Below are 22,513 nucleotides of genomic sequence, written 5' to 3'. Positions count from 1 at the left end.
TCGTGTCTTTACCTGCCTTGCTGTTGCTTTACCCATGCATTATTAATTAATAACCACCCAGCCTTCCCAACAGAGCATTTTAAATAACAACTAGAATTTCTTTATGGACGTTTATGAATCATAAAAGTGTGTCTGCATGTTCAGAGCAATAAACAAGGCCAGGCAGGGAGCTGGGACTGCTAAGGGAACTGCTCTTTGAGGCCTGAAGTTTGAGGGATGCTAAACGCCCACCGTGCAGGATTAGCAATCGCCAACCTAGCTTAATCCCAGGATGGAGATTATCCTGATGATAATTTTTCTCCTCATCTTTCAAAGCAAACAGAATTTGCTTCCAATTCCCCAGGACAAACCACGACCATACTACTACTTTCCAATATTTCTATCAGTTCCTAAACTTAATTCTTCCAGTTTATGGCTCAGTCCTTCTATGGGGATTCATAGCAAATAGAATAATATCTTTCTTACTTTCAGATATTGAGATGGATCATTATTCCTCCTGATATGTTAGAAGATATTTATCAGTTTGAGTTATGAAGCCTTTCTGACTGTGAAGATTTAAACATCGATTTAATGCCAACTTAAAGACTCCTAAAAGTGTAGGAGATTGCATTAGATAAATAATTTAACAATAAAAGGTATATCAAGGCAGACATTATTGCAACCTTCCACCAATCAATCACCATTTTCCACGTTTATCCAATTTTCATCTCAAGGCTCTGTACATCAAGCCCTACCCAACTGAAATAACTTCGTCACCGCACGGAATTGCATAGGCATTAAAATCCCCCAGTATCAAGAGAGTTGACATGCTGTTAAATATTGGCCACAGTTCCACTGGGTAATAAATTCTGACTGAAATCCCATCTTTCATGGGTAGCTGATTCATAATGAGAAATTACTGTTTGTCACTTCACCTTCTGTGGAAACACAGCACTGGGCAGTCTTTGACATGTATGACAATTAAAACACAGTCCCCCTTCCTACCCACCCCGAAACAAAGGGAATGGGTCTGTTTTGGTGCTACCAGATCAAGAGAGAAGGTTTCTTCCCAGGTCTCCACAGCAGGAGGAGTCAATGGGAACACTGCCCACCTGGCACCTCATAGAGCTGCCTGCACACACATCCCTCTGCCAGGCTGGAGCTGCTGAGCCCAACAGGTAAAAGTGGAGGGGAAACACCAGAGGAATTTTCCCTCTGGTTTGATGTCTGTGCAGAGCTGGAGAAGCGCTGCCAGGGAAGCGTTAATCAGTTAACAGATAACAATTCTCCTGCACTGTAATTCTGGGGTTCCTGCCCATGGCAGGGGGTTGGAACAAGGTGGGCTCTAAGATCCCTGGCAACCAAAACCAGCTTGTGGTTCTGTGATTAAATGTCCCACCATTCTTACAGTGACATCCACTGGAAGGTGCAGACGGATCAGCATGGAACACCAGAGATGGCAGTGATGATTCAGCTCCAGCTCCAGGAGAAGGGATGGAAAAATTCTTTGGCCTCCCTGGAGGCTGATGAGAAAACCGGAGAAGGGAGATGATGAACTTTTGCCATGGACTTTCAGTAGGGCCAGGACTTCAAAACCAGTATCTTATTTTATGGTGAAGCTGTAAACTAGAATACTTGAGTGGAATGTGCATTCAACTGAGCCCGACGGTGACAGCAGCAGATCCCGGGAGCTGGGAGGACTCCATTCTTCCTTACAAAAGGTGCCAATCAGGAATAACTTCTCCAACACAACTAGATGACATAGCATGGGTATTAAAACACTGTGAGCAGGGAATCAGGGCTATTCACTGCTAACGCGCTCTCGAGCTATCAAAGGCGAGCGCTTATTTGGAAGACTAAATATACATTGAGCAATTTCAACATCTTTCCCAAGGTTGCTCAGCTACAGATTCTTGTCATTCACTTTCTCTATAGAAGTCATGATTACCCAGGGAGAAAAAAGTCTGATGTTTTAAAACTACCTTCTGTGTAGGAAATGTTTGCAACAGACACAGCTAAATGAGGGTTTGGAGTCTGCAAGTGGCATTAATGTCCTATAAGACTGGCTTCATGCCTACACTGTGGGCATTTTAATTCAGACTAGATCCCTTAAACAACTCATCCTCATTTCCAAGGAGAGACTGTACCACAGATTGGGTTCAGTGATTCTGGGCTGGGTTTGTTCCCTTCCTGCTCCTCTCCCAGCTCACACCACTGCACCGACAATTCTCTCTAGCCAGAGCTGTGTTTGACTCTCCCCATCCCGATGTTTCGGTATCACTGGCAGCATTAGCTATCACTGGAGTGCTTTTCTTTTCCCTCTGTGCACACAGAGTAATCTTTATCAAAACATTCACCAAGCTTCTGCTGCCCTCATGCTCTCTTCCCAGGAGGTTTGCAGTGAGGACATTCCCAGCCATCAGCCTCTCCCACGCTTGCCCCCGCTCCCCGTTAATGCTCCACAAAATGATTCCATTTTCCAAAGCAGAGGCTTGGGGAGAACTAGTGCTGCTGATGGTAAATTTTCCAGCCCTCCTGCCCTCCATTCCTTGTGCCACGTGTTCCCCTCGGCATTTCCTGAAGATGCCATTTGTCAAGATGATTTTTGGCAAGGCTGCTGCCCTGGCCTGGCCAGGACCCTCCTGCAGCCACCAGACCAGAGATGGACAGACAGATGTGGCGTGGAGAAAGATGAGCAGACACAGGGCACCACCACTCTGATTTCCTTCTCAACTTGCCAATGATCTAGATGGGAATTGCCTGTATTTCAATGCAGGATTAACCGGCACCGACACCCAGCAGAGTTTTACCCTCACCGAGTTTCCTCTAAACCCAAAGCTGAATCTTCCCAAGACAGCGCTGGCAGAACCAGCCTGTGCTCACAACAGCCTTATTTCTGGGAGAACCACCCCTCAGCTACATCCCACCACCAGCTCACCCAGCGCTGAGGAACAGCAGCCTCCCATCCTCTGAACTGGAGCTGTCCCCAGAGGGCAGGGAGGTAGCCACACAGCATCATCCTGTTCTGGGATGGCACAGGGACATTTCAAGCACTTCCAGCTCCCTCACAAGGAGCACGTAGATCTCCCTCGCACAGAGAAACTTGGCTGGTTTCAGACCTACCAGCCAAACCCAGTTCCTGAGGATAACTCAGGGAACAGCCCGGTGCTGAGCACCATCTGCTCCCTCTGAACAACCACAGCTCACTGGTCAGCCGGTGGCAACGTGGGCAGCCCTACAGTGGGACACCTGCCTGCACATCCAGTCTGGTGACTCGTGCACTCTGGGTCCTGGCACTCACACAAATTTTCATCACATAAATGACAGGCTCCGTTCCTCACCTGTACAACGAGGCAGGGCCCATCTTCAGCCCAAACAACGAGGTATCTTTTCATTACATCCCAGTTTTAACTACCCAAACCTGCACCAGCAGCCACACTAGAAGTCGGTCTGAGAATCACCGACACTCACACACCTTCCTCCTGAGCCCTCACCTCTCTCCTCCCAGTGAACAGCTTCAACTGTAGTATCAGAGGTGGTTCTGCTCTGCACAAGCAAGGGGGGAGGAGAGACACCTCACTTATTTCATCAACTCATTTCGCCTAAAATGCAAGCACTGAGTCTTTAAAGGGCCCTTTGTCCTAACAGGAGTGCTGGAAACACGGTTTCCAGAGCAGAAGACAAGCTCTGTACACAGAGTAATTACATCTTAGCGTGCTGCGGAACACCAGCGCGGGGTTTAACCGCTATTAATTGTAAGCAGTTTTGTTCCACAGGATGCTGTTCGCTGATAACTACTCAATTAGGGTTATTTTGCAATTAGACTACTCACAGTAAATTTATTGCAACCGGAGTCATCTGCAGCGCAGTGAATTAAACTGCTGCCTGGGCCGCAGGCACAGCGGCTCTCCCTGGGCTCTCCCTGGGCTCTCCCCATGCTCTCTCCTGCTCCTCAGGCCATGCAGAGCTCACCGTGGTGACACTGGCACCCCAACAGGTCACACCTACAGACAGCAGCACCCAGTGTCACCGGGAATCCCGACACCAGGAGAAAGACAAACGTGGGGTTCGACGCTCTTTAGATCAAACCCAGTGAGCCCAAAACTGTGCTGCCAAACCCATGGAAGCCAAACAGAGCCCCACACTGTTCTGATGGCACCGGGCATGTGCTGTACTCACGGCGCAGAGGACGTTCTGCGTTTGCTCAGTTACAGCTCCCATTCTCATAGCACTCTGTAGAAACCCTCTCACTTCCACACCCTGCAGAGCTGCTCCGCTCCACCCCGCCAGGATCTGGCCTCTCAGTGGCTTATCCTCTCCCTTCCCTTCCCACAGAGTGTAGCTCTTTCCGTTGGGTGCTTTGAAGCAGCCAGGCAAAGCCATCACAGACACGCAGATTGCCATTGCCTGCGCTGTCATCCTGCAAGCAGAGCTCCAGAGCCCTTTTCTCTCAGTCTGAAAGCCAAAGGGCAGCTGTGTTTCCCACAATGAAATGGAAGATTTTCTTCTCAGCAGCCTGTAAGAACCTGAAAGCCATGGCCTCAGTGTGCCAGAGCAGTGTTACCCATAAGCAACGAGGGAGAGAGCAGTCTAATCTGCAAAGAGCTCCTTCAGCACTGATGAATGGTGTGGAATGAGGGTAGCTTGATTATTTTTCTACTTTATTTATGAGTTGGGTTTATCCCATAGGGATGAAGGTAACAGAAAACCTGTTTGATTTATAAACTAAGAACAGACAACAGAAGAGCTGAGGGGAGATAAATCAGGCTCACTTGAGGCTCTGCTTTCCTAGGGACTTTTCCTTGGCCAGAACCACATCTCAGAACACCCCTCACAACTCGTTACATACTTTGGCTCTATCTGGGGCACAGATCTGGGTGAAGCACAGATGCAGTTGGGTAACTAATGCTAAGGATTGGGCCAGTCTCCCTGGGGGTAAGGCAGCCCAGAGAAGCTGAGAGGAGGCTGGTGCAGATACCACTTGTCAGGTGCCTGCGATGACTCAGGAACCCAGTGCCAGTGACTAAGGAGGAACCGTGCCACTTACCCAGAGAATGTGCAAGGTGAGGGGTACAGAGCTACAAACCACCATGGGCCCCTGGGGGAGTGACAACTTGGGAACTGAAGCCAGTCTGCAGGTCAGCAGCTGGGCCTTTCTCATAGCAGAAAGGTGACTGCAAACAGAATGCACAGCAACAGTCGGCATGTGGAAATGCAGCGTTGTGTAACTGTAATTGCAGTGCTGCCCCTTGCTCTGGGCAGCAACCCCAGCAGCCAGGGTCACAGCAGCCAGGCCGTGACTGCCACTGTGAGAGGGGATTCTGCTGGGGGAAACACAGCCCAGAGCAGGCTGCTCGTGCTTTGCTGAACAGAAGTTTATCTAGGTACAGAGTGAAGTTTATCTAGGTACAGAGCAAAGCTTATTTTAGAGCTGAGAACTCCTGCTGCAAGTTCTGCTTCTTCCCAGCAGCTCTGCAGGAGATGGGGGGATGCCTATGGTGAGGCAGGCAGCTGCTCCAGGGCCACCACCAGCTTTGGCAAGCAGAAGCGAGTCTGGCACACCAGGGAGTTGGTGTCCTGCATCAGACCAGGCAGAGGAACAACCTGCCACGTTGTCCACAGGCTGCTGATCCCTGTATCATGTCACAGAGAAGAAACGAACTCCCCCCTGGCTGACTCCCTGCAGCCTCTCCCCAGACAGCACAGGGTGGGTCTTGCCCTTTCCTCATCCAACCTCAGGCTGAACCTGCTTTTTCCCTCTAACCTTTGCCAGCTGCACTTCCCCTCCAAACACACCTCTGCAGACCCAAGCACTCCTTTCACAGTGCAGAGTGACGTGCAGGCTGCCTGCTGCCCTGATCCCAGCCATCACAGCAGTAACACTGCACCTATCACCTTTGGTGCCCAGCTCCTGGTCCATGGTGTTTCTGCCCTGTGCTCAGGACCAGCCTGCTGGGAAATGCCACCTCCTGTGCTCTGGAAGCCAGGTCACTGGTAAAGCTGCCACATCCCATTTCACTTCCTCAGCAGTGTTGTTTCTCTGCTATATCCTCTCCAACTGCAACCTGTTACTTCTAGTGGAAATAACGCCTGCGTGTGCAACAGGCAGTAGACGGGATGCTCCTGGTTTTAGCAACCCTTTCTGTTCTACACTGATGATAGTTCCATCTGACTTCCTTTGCCTCTTGCCTTTGGAAACAATAAAATGCTTAGAAGAAACCCCCCAGCTTGTAAGCCCCTGTTCCTGCTGATAACCACCCAAGTGAACGAGCCACTTAACAGGGATGAGGATCCAGCTGGATGGAGTCGTGTCCGTGACCGATAGCTACACTTAGGACTCCATGGCTTGGATCAGCTGGGACAGCAGCTGAGGGGATTAAATGCTGGGTGACATCTCAATGGAAACCACAGCGCTGGGAACACGTTTCTGTGTTGGGATAATGGATGAATGTGCTGCTCCAGTGCATAAATATTTATACTTCACAGCTCTGCTGAGAACAGACAGGAACCCTTTTATCAGGGCAGACAAAGGGAATACACTCATCACACGTGAGCACACACAGGCTGTGTTTGGCTTTCACACACACAGCATGCAGCTTCTCATGTATAAAGCAGCAAGACCTCTACCCAGAGCTGCCCTACCAGCAATCCCAACAACGGGGCATCTTGTGTCCCCAGAGCTGCTGGCCAGAGCTTCACAGACACATATGATTCTGTGCTCTCCCAACCAAGTTCAGGGCCTCTAAAGGACCCTGGAGATGATGAAAATGCATTTGATGAGGGATGGAGCCAGCCTCTGAGTGACCAACAGCAGCACTGATGTTCTGCAGTGGCAGGGAGAGATCCCAGACCATGACACACAAATTCAGGCAGTGTATCTCTAACAGGGCTGTGAAGTTTAAGGGCCCTGCCAAGTTATAGAGATATAAGGCTTTCCAGTAGGCACTGGACTCTTTCAGTTTTGGGGTTCCTACACATCTGCCATTATATTCCTGCAGCCAGGCATTGGAGAAGTGACTTCTGGGTCTCCTCTGTAGGTCTGAGGTCTCAGTCTGCTCATGCCTTGTCACCTCCTCCATAAGCAGCACGTGTCCCATGCAACACTCTGCTGCTTTATCACCTCCCCACAGCAAAGCTCCCCAATCTGCTCCAGAGCAACCTGGTACATCACACAGGATGTCCAGATTTTCTGTCAAGGAAATCTGGCTGCTGAAGTGGTTAACTTCAGCTGTCAGCATGGGCAGGAGGAAATAACCTCGAGGCAAAGAAAAGTCAAGGTTTTCCACAACGATCCATCTGGCTAGGTCAACACATCCCTCAATTATTCTTTTTAAACAAGCATCACTGCCTAAAATAAAAACTGAACTGAAACTCTAGCCCTGTAAACCTAAAAATTGTGGCCAGTCTTTTTAGACTTCATTTTTAATGCGGTATATACCCTTTCCTCATGAGCTCTTACTTAATTCACACGTATTTTACAGGAAAACCATATCTGGACCGTATCTTGAGCATTACCATGAGAGGAAACAGAGAAAAACACCAAAAAAAGACATGGTAAAAACCAAAACAGCCAGAGATGCACCGGGGTGGGAAATGGGGTGCTCACAGCGTTTGCCCTAGCAATATGTTTCGCCTAAATTGAAGGCCTAAGCTTCCAGTCAGAGAGAGATGCTCTTCTCTGGAAACATCTCTGGGACACCTTTTTCCACTGTCCATACAGGGAGTTCAGTCTCCTCATTTGGGCACCAGCAACATGAGTCCCCCTCCCACAAGGAAACCACCCAACAGCTGAGCTGTGGGTGATAAAGAGCATCACTAAATATTCCCAAGGAAAGGAACTAAACATCCCCAATCCCCACAGCTCACCAGGTTTCCTGCCCCATCTCAAAGCCAGACCTTGTCTCATTTGTCCCTCTGCTTTGGGCTCAGACAAAGACATCAGCAGGAGCTGAAGTGCCAGGGACACGATGGGGACTTGAAGCTGCTGTAGAAACAATTGCTGCTGCGGATAATGCTGTTCCTTGATCAATACCTACTGTGATCAACTGATCAATGCTTTTTAAAAAAAGCAAATAAGGGAAAGGGCCCCAGACAAAACACCCCTGACAAACCCCAGCACTTGGCTGTGGGGGCAGCTTACAGCTGAATGGATGGTGGCACGCTGAGCTCTTCTTGGCAAGGACAGGGTCAGCTCACACATGCAAACCGACAGCAAGCTGAGGGACAGTCTGACTGCATGGAGAAACCAAACACAGCAAACCAGAGCTTGGCTTGGGCAGGCAGAGGCAACTGACTCCACAGCAGAGATTTTGCAAATCACTTTTGCTGATGGAAGAACGTTACAAACAGAAGGGAGCCACAGAGGCAGGGTTTTCCCCCATGCTTTTGGAGGTTTTATTATTATAGGTCTGGTGATTAATGGGGTTATCAAAATGCTCAGCAGCCCTGGTAATTAGGTATGGCTCCACTGTGCCAGGACAATGGCCATGACAGCAATGTCACTCATCCACTGGTCAGCATTAAGGCACCAAATCCCACTGTGGCTGCTCCCTGATCCCCACACCTCCCGTATGGAATCACAACTACGCTCTGCTGTGTCTGTGGATTAAGAACAAAAAGAAACAGGAGCAGCAACTGAACATCCGATCACAGAGTGTAATAAGAGTCCAGTGGAAGTCAAGCCAAAAGAAATGCTACAGGGATCTCCCCAGGGCCAGGTGCCATCCTTACAGCTCCCTGCATAACCCTCCTCAAGCCTCCCTGGCCTTCGCAGAGGCGGTGCAGTGTCCGCTCCTGCAGAAAAGCCCCTGCTTGTCATCACAAGACCATCATACACCATCCTTCCCCCAACACACCCTGTGATTTCTCCTTCACCGTTGTCCAACTTACCCTCGAGCGTACAGAAACGTGTCACCTTCTCCGGCATCAGCTTCCCCTGCTTGTGCTGACAGTACACCTCTGCGATCTCCTGCCGACACTGCTTTGACTTTGACCGGGACATGGCTGAGATCGCCTCTTTGCCCGTTACCTCACACTTTGGTGGTTGCTCATAGCTCAGTTCAGGGGAGCTGTTTCCACTTTTTTTAATAATATGAGGCTGTCTGGGCAGCCTGTGAATGTCCTTCCAGTTGTTGCTGTTGTTGCTGCTGCTGTTTTTCCCAGGGCGATCGCTGAATTGCACCACCTCGTTGGAGTTCTTCCCCAGCACCAAGTTCTCCTTCATCTTCTCCTCTTCGAGTTTCTTTCTCAAGTGCTCCTTTTGCTTGCTAAGGGGTTTTTTCACCAGCTCAGACTGGTGTTTTTGCCTCTGAGTCCTGGGAGCAAAGTTACTGTTATCAATAGTCTCAAAGTCCTTGGGAACTGAATTTTCATTATTGCTGTCCGTTCGCATTTTCTCTTTCGGTCGATGGGAAAAATAGCCATCCTATAAATGGGAGAAAAATTATACTCATCTTACTAAAAATAGCCACATCCCGTGCATCACAAGCATTTCTTACATGAAAACATCAAGCAATTAACATCCAACACTCTAAAAACACTCCCCACATTGGGGTTCACAATGAAGATGGATGTGAGAGGTGCCCCGGAGCTGCCCCAATCAGTGCAGACCACCCGCACCCCTTCGCCACCCCTGTTCCCGATGGGGCAAGGGAGGATTTACAGAGGTTTGGGAGCAATTATTACCCTGGCACTTCACCCTTAACAACCAATGGCAAAGCCAGCCCAGGTTTCAGTGGAGCTGGAGCTGGTCCTTCAGTGCCTTCCTTCACCCCCATGCCAGCTCAGCATCCCAGGAACTGCCCCGCTCCTCGGACCTAACACACCCCAACTCAACAGCCTGAGCTTTCCTGTGGTGATGTAACTGCTCCAAACCAACCCCTCCTAATTTGGGGTTTGAGTTTCCACACAACAGGACATTGCAGGGGTGTTTCCTCAGGCACACTGCTGTGGCAGCCACAGGCCCTGTGTGAGGGGGAGTGGTGGTGGATGCCCCAGCCCACCAGGACAGGCAGAGCTGGGTTCAGATGGCAGCTCCAAACCACCACATTCCTCTTCTCCCTGCCAGGCACACTTTGATAAAGACCCAGCCTGTACCATCACAATGTTTGATCTACATCACATAAAGGAAAAGGAACAGACCCTGTGAAATACTTGTCTGATGCAGAATTAACTCTTTGCCTCGTGATTTTATCCCTGCCGCCACGGGAATGCATCCCCAGCCCATCAACAGCAGAGCAAGTTTCCAGCATGGAAGAGGAGGAGAAGGATTATCCCTAGAGACAGCAGAGAACATGGCAACCTACTCTAGAATAGATGCAACAGGCTCGAACAAAACCCACTGGCACTCCTAGGTGTGCAGCACTGTGAAACCAGACCCGAGAGCCGGGGCTGCCTGAGGCCCAGCTGCTGCAGCTCCAACCAGGAAACCAGGCCTCAGGCTGGGGACACCACTCCCTGTCCCCCCATCATTAGACCTGGGAAACAGGAACCATCTCCATTTATTAAAGTGATCAGCAGCAGATGAAATTAATGGGGAATTGTTATTAAAGCATCTGAAGACAAGAGGATAACTATCGATGGACATCTTGAGCCTGTTCTCTTTGCTTTCCCCTCCTGAAAGACCTGAGCAAAAACCAGAGGCTGGTAAAGACAGCATCTGCTAAGGATGACTGATGGAGCCACTCTGAGCCCATGAACCACATTCTGCATTCAAAACACTTTACCAGCATTAGCTAATTGTTTCTCACACCTCTTCGGGGAGGAACTGTTGAACAGTGGGGATTCGCAGAGGAAGGAGAGGGGGATAATGACTTGTCCAGGGCCATGCTGGGAGTCAGCTCTGCTCTGACCTCTGCAGCTCAGCAATGAGGAATGTTTGAAGTTTATTCATTAGAAGATGTGGTTCTGTGAGTGACTCAAGTGATTCTCTCTCCATGAATATCTCCAGCCTGCAAGGAGCTTTAGCTCTCAGACACGAAGGAATGTAGGGAAAGGGGGGGATTAGAAAAAATAAAAACAATCACCCAACCCCAGCCATTTTTCAAACAAAATATTCTAGTTTGGAGAACATGTATCTTTAGAGCAAAAAATCCTTCTAATTTTTAAGATGACACATGATACCAAAGAATTTTTTCCTGTCTTTTCTCAGAAAGAATAGCCTCTTTAATTGAATCATAGAATATTTAGGTTGAAAAACAGCCTTAAAGAGTCACTGAGTCCAACCATTAAACCAGCGTTGCCAACTCCACCACTAACCCATGTTCCTCAGCAGCACACCTATGTGTCTCTTAAACCCCCCAGGGACAGTGACTCTACCACCCCCTGGGCAGCCTGTCCCAGTGAGTGACAGCCCTTTGGGTGAATCAATGTTCCCTGATATGCAGCCTAAACCTTTCCTGGTGCCTCTTGAAGCTGTTTCCTCTTGTCCTGTCACTTGTTACTTGTTACTACATCCTCCTTCCAGGGAGCTGTGGAGAGTGAAGAGGTCTCCCCTCAGCCTCCTCTTCTCCAGGTTCCACAGCCCCAGTTCCCTCAGCTGCTCTCATCAGACCTGTGCTCCAGAGCCTTCTCCAGCTTTGTAGCCCTGCCAGGGATCTGGACATCCCAGCTATCGTCACTCAGCCTACATCTCCAATGTGATGCTTCCACGGGGACCTTCTCTCCCCACGTTCCCCCGGCCTGCCATGTGGCACAGGTCCCCCAGGGTGACAGAGGCAGCAGCTCCTGCAGCTCAGGCAGAGCATTCCCACCCGGCTGACGCACTGTGCTGGCACAAGGAAGGTGGGATGAAACCTCAGGAGAAAAAAGCAAAGTAAACAGCAGATTTACTGGTGCACAGTTCACCTCTTTACATCATTTTCCTCCTTCAAGTGCTTTGCCCCCCTCTGGGAAACGCTCTTCCAAGTCTACACAGTGGAGTTTGAAGAGACAAAAGACTTTTAAATGCTTCAAAGGCAGATGCAAATCTGAGCTGGGCTGTAACTCTTCCTTGCCCCTCGGAGCCAGCGACCACCAAACACCAAACCTCCCAGCCATGGAGGACATGCTGTGTCTGCAGAGACATCTCTTGGGGAGGAGCAAGGACTCAAAGCACAGTCTGCAGGGCAACTGTACTAATGCAGAGCTACAGATACCCAGACAAGCAGCACACACTGCAGCCAGACAGCCCAGCCCAGCCTCAGGCAGACCCACACCTCCCTCCCAATCCAAGGGGTAAATGCCACAGACATCCCCATCCACCTGTGTTCCTCTCACAGTGACTTTCTCCAAAGCCAAGCGTGACTTTGCCAGTGCAGTGACCTCAAGCCAGGAACCATCCACGAGGGCAGCACAGGCCCATGTGTACTGTGCAGGGGAAGCCAGGCTTGGCAGTCTGGGCTTAAAGCAGCACCTGATGACAAACAGCATTTGTTTGTGAAGCTCAGGGGTAGGAACCAACGCAGCACATCTGCTTTTCAGCTGCCTATGGGAGGATGGCCTTGACTTGCTCTGCAAGGTTTCATTTTTACAAATAAAGTGACTTCTTGTGCTCACACCTGTCAGTTTGGGGGCCTTGAAGAGGATCCCCAACGGCTGCTTGAAGAGCCACACAGGCTCACAGAGATAGGGCTGCTGAGCAGGCACAGGGCTACACGTGCTGCGCCCACTCCTTCTGAGAAGGCTTCTGCCAGGGGTTGGCTGGCACAGCACTGTGCTGGGCCTTGGGCTTGCATGACCCCATCTTCTGGGGCACGTGCCAGGAGCTCAGCAGGCCCGGGCAGGAGCGGGGTGCCTCTGCAGTGGGCTTTCCCAACAGTGTGAGGAGAAAGCAGGGTTCTGTGGTTCTGACCATCACCAGATCGTGCTGCTCCACTGCTTGAGAAGGGTGTCCCAGAGAGATCCCGTGTGAATAAATAACACCAAGCAAGCAGAGGAGCAAAGTTCTGTCAGAATAGGGACACAACAACCCCAAAATACCCATCACCAGCCACCCTGCCCATGGATTCTCTCTTTCCCACCGCCCCCTCTCAGCCACCCACCCATATAAAACAACGCGGCTAATCCGAACTCCTCCGCTTTCCTCTCCAGCCCTTTCATGCCCCAGTCAGCCAACACACACTTCACATCTTTCAGAGCAGTAGTAAACATCTGAAACTGCTTCCCAGTGACTTGTTATTAACTAGCTTCCAACCAAATTCATCGGGAGGCCTCTTCCAGCTCCAGCCTAAACAATCTCGAGCAGCCCGGGGTGAATCGCCGAGACACACAATAGGATCTCTGGCAGCTACAGAAATTAAACACAATTAAAATATGGATGGTAGGAACCAGAGACGCCCTCCTGGACAAATGAAAACATCCTTGTAAAATACGGTCAGTTTAGCACAAACACATTCAGCCTTAATTAGGTAGAAAATCTATTTAGATGAATACAATGCAAAGAATAATAATGAACTTCAGGATTACATTTTGTTACTTGGAGGGAAACAACAACACAAATAAATGGGAAGTAATTGGAGCTTATTTAATAGTCTCAGACTATCAGCTTGAACAACTATAATCATTAAAGACCCTGCAGTGATCTTCTACTGATAAATGTTGTTAAATCAGAATTACAATATGATGAGCATGAAGGGCAAAGCCTATTAATACGAGCAGCACTGAAGGAAACAGAGTCATTCACATCTTTTTTCACCTGCCCAGCACCACGGGAAGTCTCTGCACCAGGCACTCAGCAATGAAAGGTCTCCAAGCTTCCTCTCATTTCAGGAGAGACCTGAGGAAGAACCCTTTGGCCACCCACTGCTGTGCAATATGGCAGCACAAGGGTGGCATCACAGGGCCCAAATACACTGCCCCGGACCTGCTATTGGCATGAACCAAGCAGAGCCTTCCTCAGAAGCGCAGGGCGCTGCTCTGCAGCCCTACGGACCGGGAGGGATGGGTAGACACCTGCAACGCTTGCTTGTGGTGCAGACCCAGTGAAGTTGGCACCACTTATTGCTGGGGAAAGGCAAACTCTGCTTCTACCATTTCATGTCTACCCATGGGGCCAGGTTACTTCCAACCAACTCTTCTCTCCCCTGCCCAGACAGAGGTGGCATGGTGGGAAGACCATCTCTTTCACTGTTCCTTCTCCAAGGACTGCCCGAGGTCACGGTCCTCACATGCTGGCATGGAGCTGCTGCACAGCCTTGGTGCAGCTCAGCCTCAGCCATTCCCACCATGCTGGCAAAGCAGCAAGCAGGCACAGGATGGCACAGGGGCAACTGTATGGTTTGTATCCTATAGCCAAATCTTCTGCCTGTATAAGCCAGCATGATTCCTATAGCTTCATGGATGTGGCCAACCAGTGCTGAGAGATTTTTAAAAATATTACCTTTTCTCTCTAGTTTAGGTGCAGATGTTTATCCCAGAAGGGGTCCTGTCCTCCTAGCCATGGTGGAGACTTCCAGACCCACGACAAAGAAACTTGGGAAAAGAGGGGTTACACACTGGTTTCATCTGCACAGCAGGTTCTTCTGCAAGATCAGCAAGTCACATTAGTAAAATAACACCTGGAAAGGCCAGAGGGCAATACTGGGGGTTCTGAGGTCACCTTAGCTCCTGTCAGCAGTTCTGCCTTCCTGAAAACTCAGCCTGGGACCCGGCCTTGGCAAGCGCTGCTGACATGGTTCTGTGTTCCCTGTTCCCACAAACACCTTCACTAAGAGCTGCACAAACGAGCAGCTTTACCAGCATGGTGAAATGTAACAGAGATTTGGGGTTAAAAGGTGCAGCAGAACACAGATTTCTGACACAAAGCCCCCACAGAGAGTTCCAGATCCCCTTGGTTTATTTGCTCCGGTAAAGATCATGAGGAATTCACACAGCAGTGGAAGCCAGGGAAGAGTTTTCCAGGAAACTGCCCTCCACCCTGACTGGAATGGACATTCCCTTTGCAGACCAAACCCTCTCTCTGTGCTGCACTAAGCACACTGACTGCATCCGAGCCAAACACCAGGCTGTGGAGTGCCCTACTTTCTCCAGCCACAGAGCAGCCCCCCTCTGATGCTGCAAGCACAGGGCTGTCAAAGCAGAGATTTGTAATTACTCCGCATTTACCACGGGTTGTACTTCCATACCTCCCTGCTTACAGTTCTGTCAGAAACAAGGAATCGCTCGGCGTGCAGTCAGCAGTCCCATCCCATCCACATCCTCCGTGACAGAACTGGATCAGCAGCACGGCACAACACTAACTCAGCTGGGCACCAGTCACAGGCCACACCACGTGGAGAACTCCAATCACAACATACTCCATTGGTTTTAACCAGCATCATGATGTTAGCATGTCACAGGAACGCGCCTTCCCCAGGGAACCACCGGCCCTGCAGCTATGCCAGAGGTTTATTAGCAATCAGCAGTTTTTCATGTGATCTAAAATAAACTTTACCCCCGGGACCTGAAGGAAGCACATGAGCTGCTTCTGAAAGCGTGGGGAAATCCAAGCCCTGGTAATGCTTTCACAGCCTCAGACCCAGGTGGTTCAGTAACCTCTGCGTGCAAGAGATGCGCACGCAGCGCCTTCCCTCACAGCACAGCTACTCACACCTCACCAGCAGCAAGCCCGTGCCTCTGCAGGGACAGGCACAGGGTGCTGTGCAGGGACAGAACAGCACAAGCAATGCCCTCCCCCAGGCTCTGGATGCTCTCCAGCCCCTCCACGGGCGCCTTCCCTAACTCTTGGGCAGGTTTGGGAGTTTATACTCAGTCCTCCAGCCTATGATCCTGGTCTGTCTTACAGGGTCAAAATTACCTCCCATGTACCCCAACAGAGTCCAGGGCATTTCTGTCAAGATGTATGCTTAACTAAGGGTTTAAGGATTCATGTATTACTTTTTTCCTTGCTTCTAGTCTCCTAACACTCACCCACTCACACTGAGCAAAGTACTGTGAGTCTGCAGGCTTTGGTGCTTGGTTGGGGCTTTCCATATATCCAAGAAAAAAGACTATTATTATCCTGCTGTGATTACCTACTGCCTCTTAGCGACATAATGCTGCCACAGGAGAAGCAAATCCAGCAAGTTGGGTCCTTGGGTCCTGGTGCACATCTGCTGGCAGTACCTCACTTCCCCTGGAAGCGGTCTGTACAACCTGCACACTTCCCTGGAAAAGTCCCTTCTGGTGACAGCTCACATGTAATTCCCTTTGCAAACCCTGGGGAGTTTGAGGAGGCAAAACATGGAAGAGATGCCTAGACACAGGGTTTGACCAGCTCCCTGTTTCCTCCCCATCGCCCCACACCAAGGACACTCTGCAGCACAAGGAAAGCGACACACAGAGGTTTGCTCAGTCTGTGCTGGCTGGAATACCACTGCAGCCCAGCAAGGAGCTTCACAGCAAACAGGCAGGAGGAACAAATCTCTGCTGAAGGAAAGCAGCAGCCAGAGATGGACCGTCCCAGCAGGTACCCCAATGCGATTCAGAGCGGGGTACCACAGCGTCGCACCCGCCGTACGGGAGCTCCGCCACGAAACAAGCCCTGGGGTCCTGCCACTCGTAGAGGCAGCACCAACCATTACTGGCAGCAGATCTGAAATCGTTGCCCTTTCTTATTCTTTTTTAGCATCAAATGATGTTAGCAGAGCAGATCTGAAGAGGCCTGATGCAAGCAGAAGCCTGTTACAAACCCTGATGTGAAAAGATGCGGTTTGCGTGTGATGAGAGCCGAGGAGGAGTTGTCATCATTACTTGGTTTAATTCCTGCGCTGCCCTTTACAACAGCAAAAACCTTTATCAAGAAAAACAATGTCAGGCTCTGCCTATGGCCCAGATTCTCAGTTTATGCCCAAATAAATGTTATGTTTCTCTGAAAGTAAAGACTTGGAGCGTTAAAGCACATGCAGGCTATTACTGGCTCCCAGAGCTACTCAAGGAAACTCGACAAGAGCAGCCACAGGAATCTCTTGGGCAACATTTTCTCTTTGTGTTGAAATCCCCAAGATAACGAATGCGCTAGAAAAAGCAGCAAGATTATCATCATCCTTAACTCTTTGACCCAGTGCATGAACTGGGCCGCTTCCAGTAAACAAGTGGTTTGTGATAATTTTATAGAAGCGATTAAAACAAGTGAAGAGCCACTTGAATTAGTTTTTCCTTTCCTGTTTGTGAATAAATGTGTGCTGGTTAGTCAGAAGTCCCTGTCACACAGAACACTGCAGGAAGACAGAAGCAGAGGTTGAAACCCCCCCCATTCATCTTATGCCATCAACTATCCACTGAGAGACAGAATGACAATTACAATGTTGCACAACAGTTATAAATACAAATTCCTCTGCCCAGGCAGTCAACAGAACTGTTCCCACGTGGAACTGCATTACTCCAGTGCTGGTTTCACAGATCAAAGCGGAATTCCGGCAGTCCCCACCCCGCCTCAGAGAGGAGAAAGTCAGCCTTTCACCGCTGGCAGGCCCCGGGTCCCCACGCAGATCCAGCACGTTAAGGCATGGTCCTGCTTGGAAAACACAAACCAGCCTTCACTGGGGGCTGGGGACTGAGCCTGGAGCAAATCCAGAGGAAGAGGAAGCTCCAGAGGCATCAAGACCAGCCCAGCATGGCAGCCACAGCCCAATGTGGGGACCTGCTGCTGTGCCCACCTGGACCAGCTCATGTCTACAGGCGACCCGACAGGATGGGGCCGCTTCAAAGATGCCAGCTGGGGTCTGGTTTTAAAAGCAAGCAGCGACTGCTGGGGTAAAGCAGGGGTGGGTTTTCCCCCCTTTTTTAATCCAAAGCCAAGATATTTCTTCACCACCACCAAAGCTACAGCGGCAGAACACACAGACATGTGTAAGCACACTTGTAGCTGCACTGAGCAGCTGCATGACTTGCACTGCTAATCACTCTGTGCTACACCCATGTGGTAATGTTATCACCTACAAAGGACTGATAATTTTCACAACCCATTTCCAGATACTTCAGAAGCTGTTTGCTGAACTACCTGGCGTGGAAGTTTCTGCAGCTGTAAACACATCTACCAAGTGGAAATTGCCTCCAAGCATGGCCAAACCAACTAGCATGGACCCACTAACAAAGCAGGACGACACCTTGCCAAGAAGTGAGCTTTCCCCTTCCCTCGTTCCTCACACCACTAAAGCCCTTTCATCACAAACTGAGCACCAGTTTGTGAGAGCCACGAGGAGAATGGTGCTCACAGTGAGCACTGGGAAATGTGGTGACATTCAAAGGAGCTAGTAAAACAGGAGGAGACATACCTGTGCCACAACCCCTCTCTCACTGCCTCTCCATTTAGTGTCTCAATGGGGTTTTATGGGATTTGGTTCAAAGAGGCACCTGCCTGGAGCACATCCTGAGAACACAGGACCCACCATGGGAGCAGAGATCTCTCGTGGCCCATCCCCACCAAAACAAGGCTCTATAACAGGGTGCTAGCTGACACAGAGCAATCACATGAAGCAGAGAAGGGTGCTTACTTCCCTCACTCCCCTCAGTGCTTGGGGCCAATGGGGAAGTGAAGAATATCCAACACCAGGTGAAACCCAGGCATGAAGTCCAGGAACAACTGAGTGTGAGCAAGGGGATGGTGTACCCATCGCACACGGGGCAAGCACAGGGATCTGCAGAGGAGAGGGCAGAGCCAAGTGTGCAGCTATCTGACAGGAAAGCATTAATTGACAAGTATCTGCAGGAAAGGAAACTGCTTAACACGGCTCCTCTGACTGCCAGCCTGACACTCACTATGTGCAAAACAAAAAGGTCTTTGGGAAGCAGCGTTTAATTACTCACAGAATGGTTTAATTGCCATTACAAAGCAGAGGTATTTAATTACAGATCATATTAATATAAATATGACCTGATCATGATCATTAGGATTTGCTGTAGTGATCTTGTTCACCAACATAGTGTCTTTGTATTTAAAGTAAAATGTCATTAAAAAGCCATGGCAACTGCATCACTGCTGTGTGGGCAGCACAATCCTAATTTCCTCCTGCAGATACTGAGCTCAGACCGATCAGGCAAGATTTTCCAGTATGCAAAACAACTGTCACTTCTCATTACAGAGAACAGAGGCGAAAGGAACACTGAAATAACAAGGCCAAAACAATTTTCCATTTAGAAAATCCCACAGCACACTCTGCCTAGAAGCACTTTTTTTGGAGGGCTGAGTTTTCCCAGGAATTCTGAAGTGAGGGTGCAACATCCCTTTGTTCAGAGTTGCAGTGGGGTGGGTAAACCAGCCAGCAGCAGAGCAGTCAGCCTTCCTCTCGTGGGGATGGTGGTACGACCTCAAGTCTCTGGCAGGATTTTATTTATTTAAGAAAACCTGACTGAAGATCAGTGTGGCTGCTCGAGGCCAAAGATTCCAGTTCTTGATAATACAAAAAAGGTCAAGCAGATTTAATGGCAAAACACATAAAAGTGAGAGTAATGCATGACTCAGAGAGGGAAGGCACGGGGAGAAAAATAAATATCTTCAAATGACTTAAATCAGGCAAGTGTAGACTGCCATCAGCACGTACAGCTGGCAGACAGCTTTCAGAGACACTTACCAAAGGGCCCGGAGCTCTGAGATCCCAAATTCTTTACAAAATCAGGCAAGAAGCAAGGAAAACACAAAGCAAACCGCTTCCCAAAGCATGTGTACATGAATAGGGAAGAAAACTTACATTCATCAGAACACACAGAGTTCCACAAACACCAGGGCTTGACAAGGCGTGCAGTTGAAAGACCTTGACTCTGATATAAATGTGTTTAACGCTTCTTTAGCCATAAATCTCCCTCAGACTATAACTTGTGACCCGATCTTGAACCTTACTGTTGGGCACCATTCCTGTCAGATGCCATCCACAGCTGATACAACACCCTTTTGTGTGCGTGTCTTAATCTTGTCACATCTCTGGGCTTCTGCTTTGGTGCTCAACAGTTCACCTTTTGTCCGCTCCCTGCCCCTGCTCGGGTTCCAACCTTTGCAGATCTGCAGACCTGTCAGACAAGGAACAAAAGACTCCTCTCTAAATAGATAAGGGAACATAAAAATAGCCATAGGTCAGGTTCTGCTGAGGTTATGACAGCGATGGGTTCAGTGAAGCGCTGTCAGGATGAGTCAGGCTTCCTGCTCTGCTGGCTCGCTGATGAAAGCAGATGAAGTCTACAGAAACTTTTCAGCCTTAAACTCCTAACACAGCTTCAGGTGAGGACCAGAACACCAAAGCAAAGGACAGCTGCATTGCTTCCACCCTTACACTACAACCTCCTACATGAAGCTACTCCTATGGCTCAGGAGTTCATCAGGAATTAACACCCCTGCCCAGCAAGGCTGAGGACCGAACAAAGCCACCCAGAGACATATTCAGTCAAAAAAACACCAGCATTTTTCAGTTCTTTGTCCAACAAAACTTCGAGTTTTCTCCCTCACAACCCCTGAGCTCAAACTCCTGCTTCTTTTTCTCACCAACGCATCCACCCAGCACTGACATTGTGCCCCTTGCTCTTACCCCTCTTTCCCAAGTTCTCCACAAAATAACACTTTCTCAAGGAGTTGAGTAGTTGTGATCAAAGGACAGTGAGTTGAGTAGTTGTGATCGAAGGGCTCACGAGTCAAACCACAAGTGATGTGAGTGTAAACGACAGCATGGATGTGACATTCACAGCAGCTGACTCCCCAGGACACTGTTGCATTTCCATTGAAGTCCAAGTGCTGGAGCAAGCTTCAGCATCGCCCTGTGCCCAGCTGGAAGGAGGACAGGAGTCCCAGGGGGGCTCCTGGGGCTTTCCAAACACACAGGCCACACGCTGCAGCGCTCCTCAGAGGCACCCACCATGAAAGTGCATCCACCACACCATGGGCCACGTGAAACCATGCGGGGGCTGTGCTGGTCTGCAGGACACAGACAGGACACATGAGGAGCAGTTGACATTAAGAGCAGATTTAAGTGGTGTGGCAGCTGCCACCATTGTGGCTGTGACACTGGCATGAAGGCAGCGGGGGCTAAAACAAGTGGAGATCACTGGAAGAGGTTACAGTGTCCTAAACCACAGCTAATCAGCAGGTCTGGCACGTTGTGAGGCTGCAAGGCCAGCTATCTGTAGCAATAAAGGGTTTGCTAGCCCTGGCAGGCATTCCTCACCCCCGCAGGAGGACTGGGCCCATCACTCTGTTAAAGAAACACCTATCTTTTCCTACTACAAGGAAAACACTTTGGGGTTCACTCCCTGCACAGTAATACCACCTCAGTGTGCGTGTTGATGGGCTTTATTAAAGTCCTCTGAATCCATCTCCCTCCTGCGTATGGGGTAGAGGTTTTGGGAAGACAAGAAAGAGGCACCAAAGGAACACGTGCACAGTTACAGTGTGGTCATTTAACGGACTTTTTCCCTACAAGTGAAATGAAGAGTTAACTGGGCAATTCGGAGTCAGGATAAAGGTACTCCACTCCAAAAAAATGTTCTCTGCCTCTAAAATCTGGTTTATGTTATCACAGAAAACAAATAGAAATGGATTCCTTGTTCCTTTCCCAGGCATTTCAGTCAAATTTTGGACTCCCTGCAAGTCCCCGCCTGTTCTGCTGGCAATGCCCTCCAGCCTGCAGCCCAGACTGGGAAGAGCACTCAAGAGTTTTCACAAGTACAGCTCTCTGCCTCCAGCACCACTGAATTACCACTGCTTCAGAACACGCTCACACTGACACCGTGATCATCATCCTCCTCCTCTACGAGCACCCTGATGCACCCAGACAGAAATACTGACAACGCTGTGGAACTGAAACGTGCTGACAACCAGAGTAACGCCAGCAGGTGCCATTATTACACGTACTCGTTCTGTATTTCCATTTTACATACAATTTACATACTGCACGCTTTCTGATTTATTTCTTTTCCAAACACCAACACGCCTGATGTATCAAATAGCTGTTTAAACAGAGCCTGGGAAGAGCCTGCTTGTCCTCACCACAACCTCCTGCCTTCGCAGCCTCACCTATGTGGAATGCGGTCTGCAGCAAAGCAAGCAAGGAGCGGGTGGGGGGAAAGAACCTTCTTTTGACAGGCACCCTCTTTACTGATGCGGCTGAAGGAAGCTGGATATTCAAACAAGTCAAAAGGTTATTCTTTGTTTTGCAGTGGGAATGATGAAGCTGCTGATGTGCCCCTTTCCCAGTATTGGAGCAGGATGCTGCAGAGTTACTGGGCTTGTGATTGGAAGGTTTTCGTGCCCTGGTGAAGTTTTAGGTGCTGAGGCACGGAGCAGCAATTCCTGTTGCTGCTTCCAGAAGGTTAGGGAACAAAGGGGAAATCATCACGTTTGCCTCATGTCAGGCATTCACGCAATCCACGGTGACTCACGGCTGCTGACTGAGCCCCAGCTCCCAAGGAAGCCTCCGGCTTTTTGGTGTCAGGTTTTTAATTGGGAAGTGAGGATAGCTGCAATTATCATGTAGCTGACGCTCAGCCCACTAAAACTAATCTGTGCACCAAACAGCCAACACAACAAAGCCATCGGGGTCTAGCGAGAGCCGGTTCTGGGCGCAGGCCTATGCGGCCTGCCCAGGCCGGCAGCCGC

At 49.7% G+C, this 22,513-nt stretch overlaps 1 protein-coding gene across 1 annotated transcript in view; it reads right to left on the bottom strand.

Annotated features, from left to right (window-relative positions):
- XYLT1 (xylosyltransferase 1) overlaps nucleotides 1-22,513 on the bottom strand; it is a gene marked incomplete at its 5' end in the record, with an annotated part of 154,266 nt that overhangs the window by 63,207 nt on the left and 68,546 nt on the right. The window contains one exon of the mRNA XM_084271336.1: nucleotides 8,869-9,403. Within this exon, the coding sequence (XP_084127462.1) occupies nucleotides 8,869-9,403 (535 nt within the window). The remainder of the gene's footprint in view (nucleotides 1-8,868; nucleotides 9,404-22,513) is intronic.

The sequence above is a fragment of the Gallinula chloropus genome (assembly GCF_964237585.1).
Source record: "Gallinula chloropus genome assembly, chromosome: 15".
In the NCBI taxonomy this organism is placed as follows: Eukaryota; Metazoa; Chordata; class Aves; order Gruiformes; family Rallidae; genus Gallinula; species Gallinula chloropus.
This window is presented reverse-complemented; position numbering and strand designations above follow the sequence as displayed.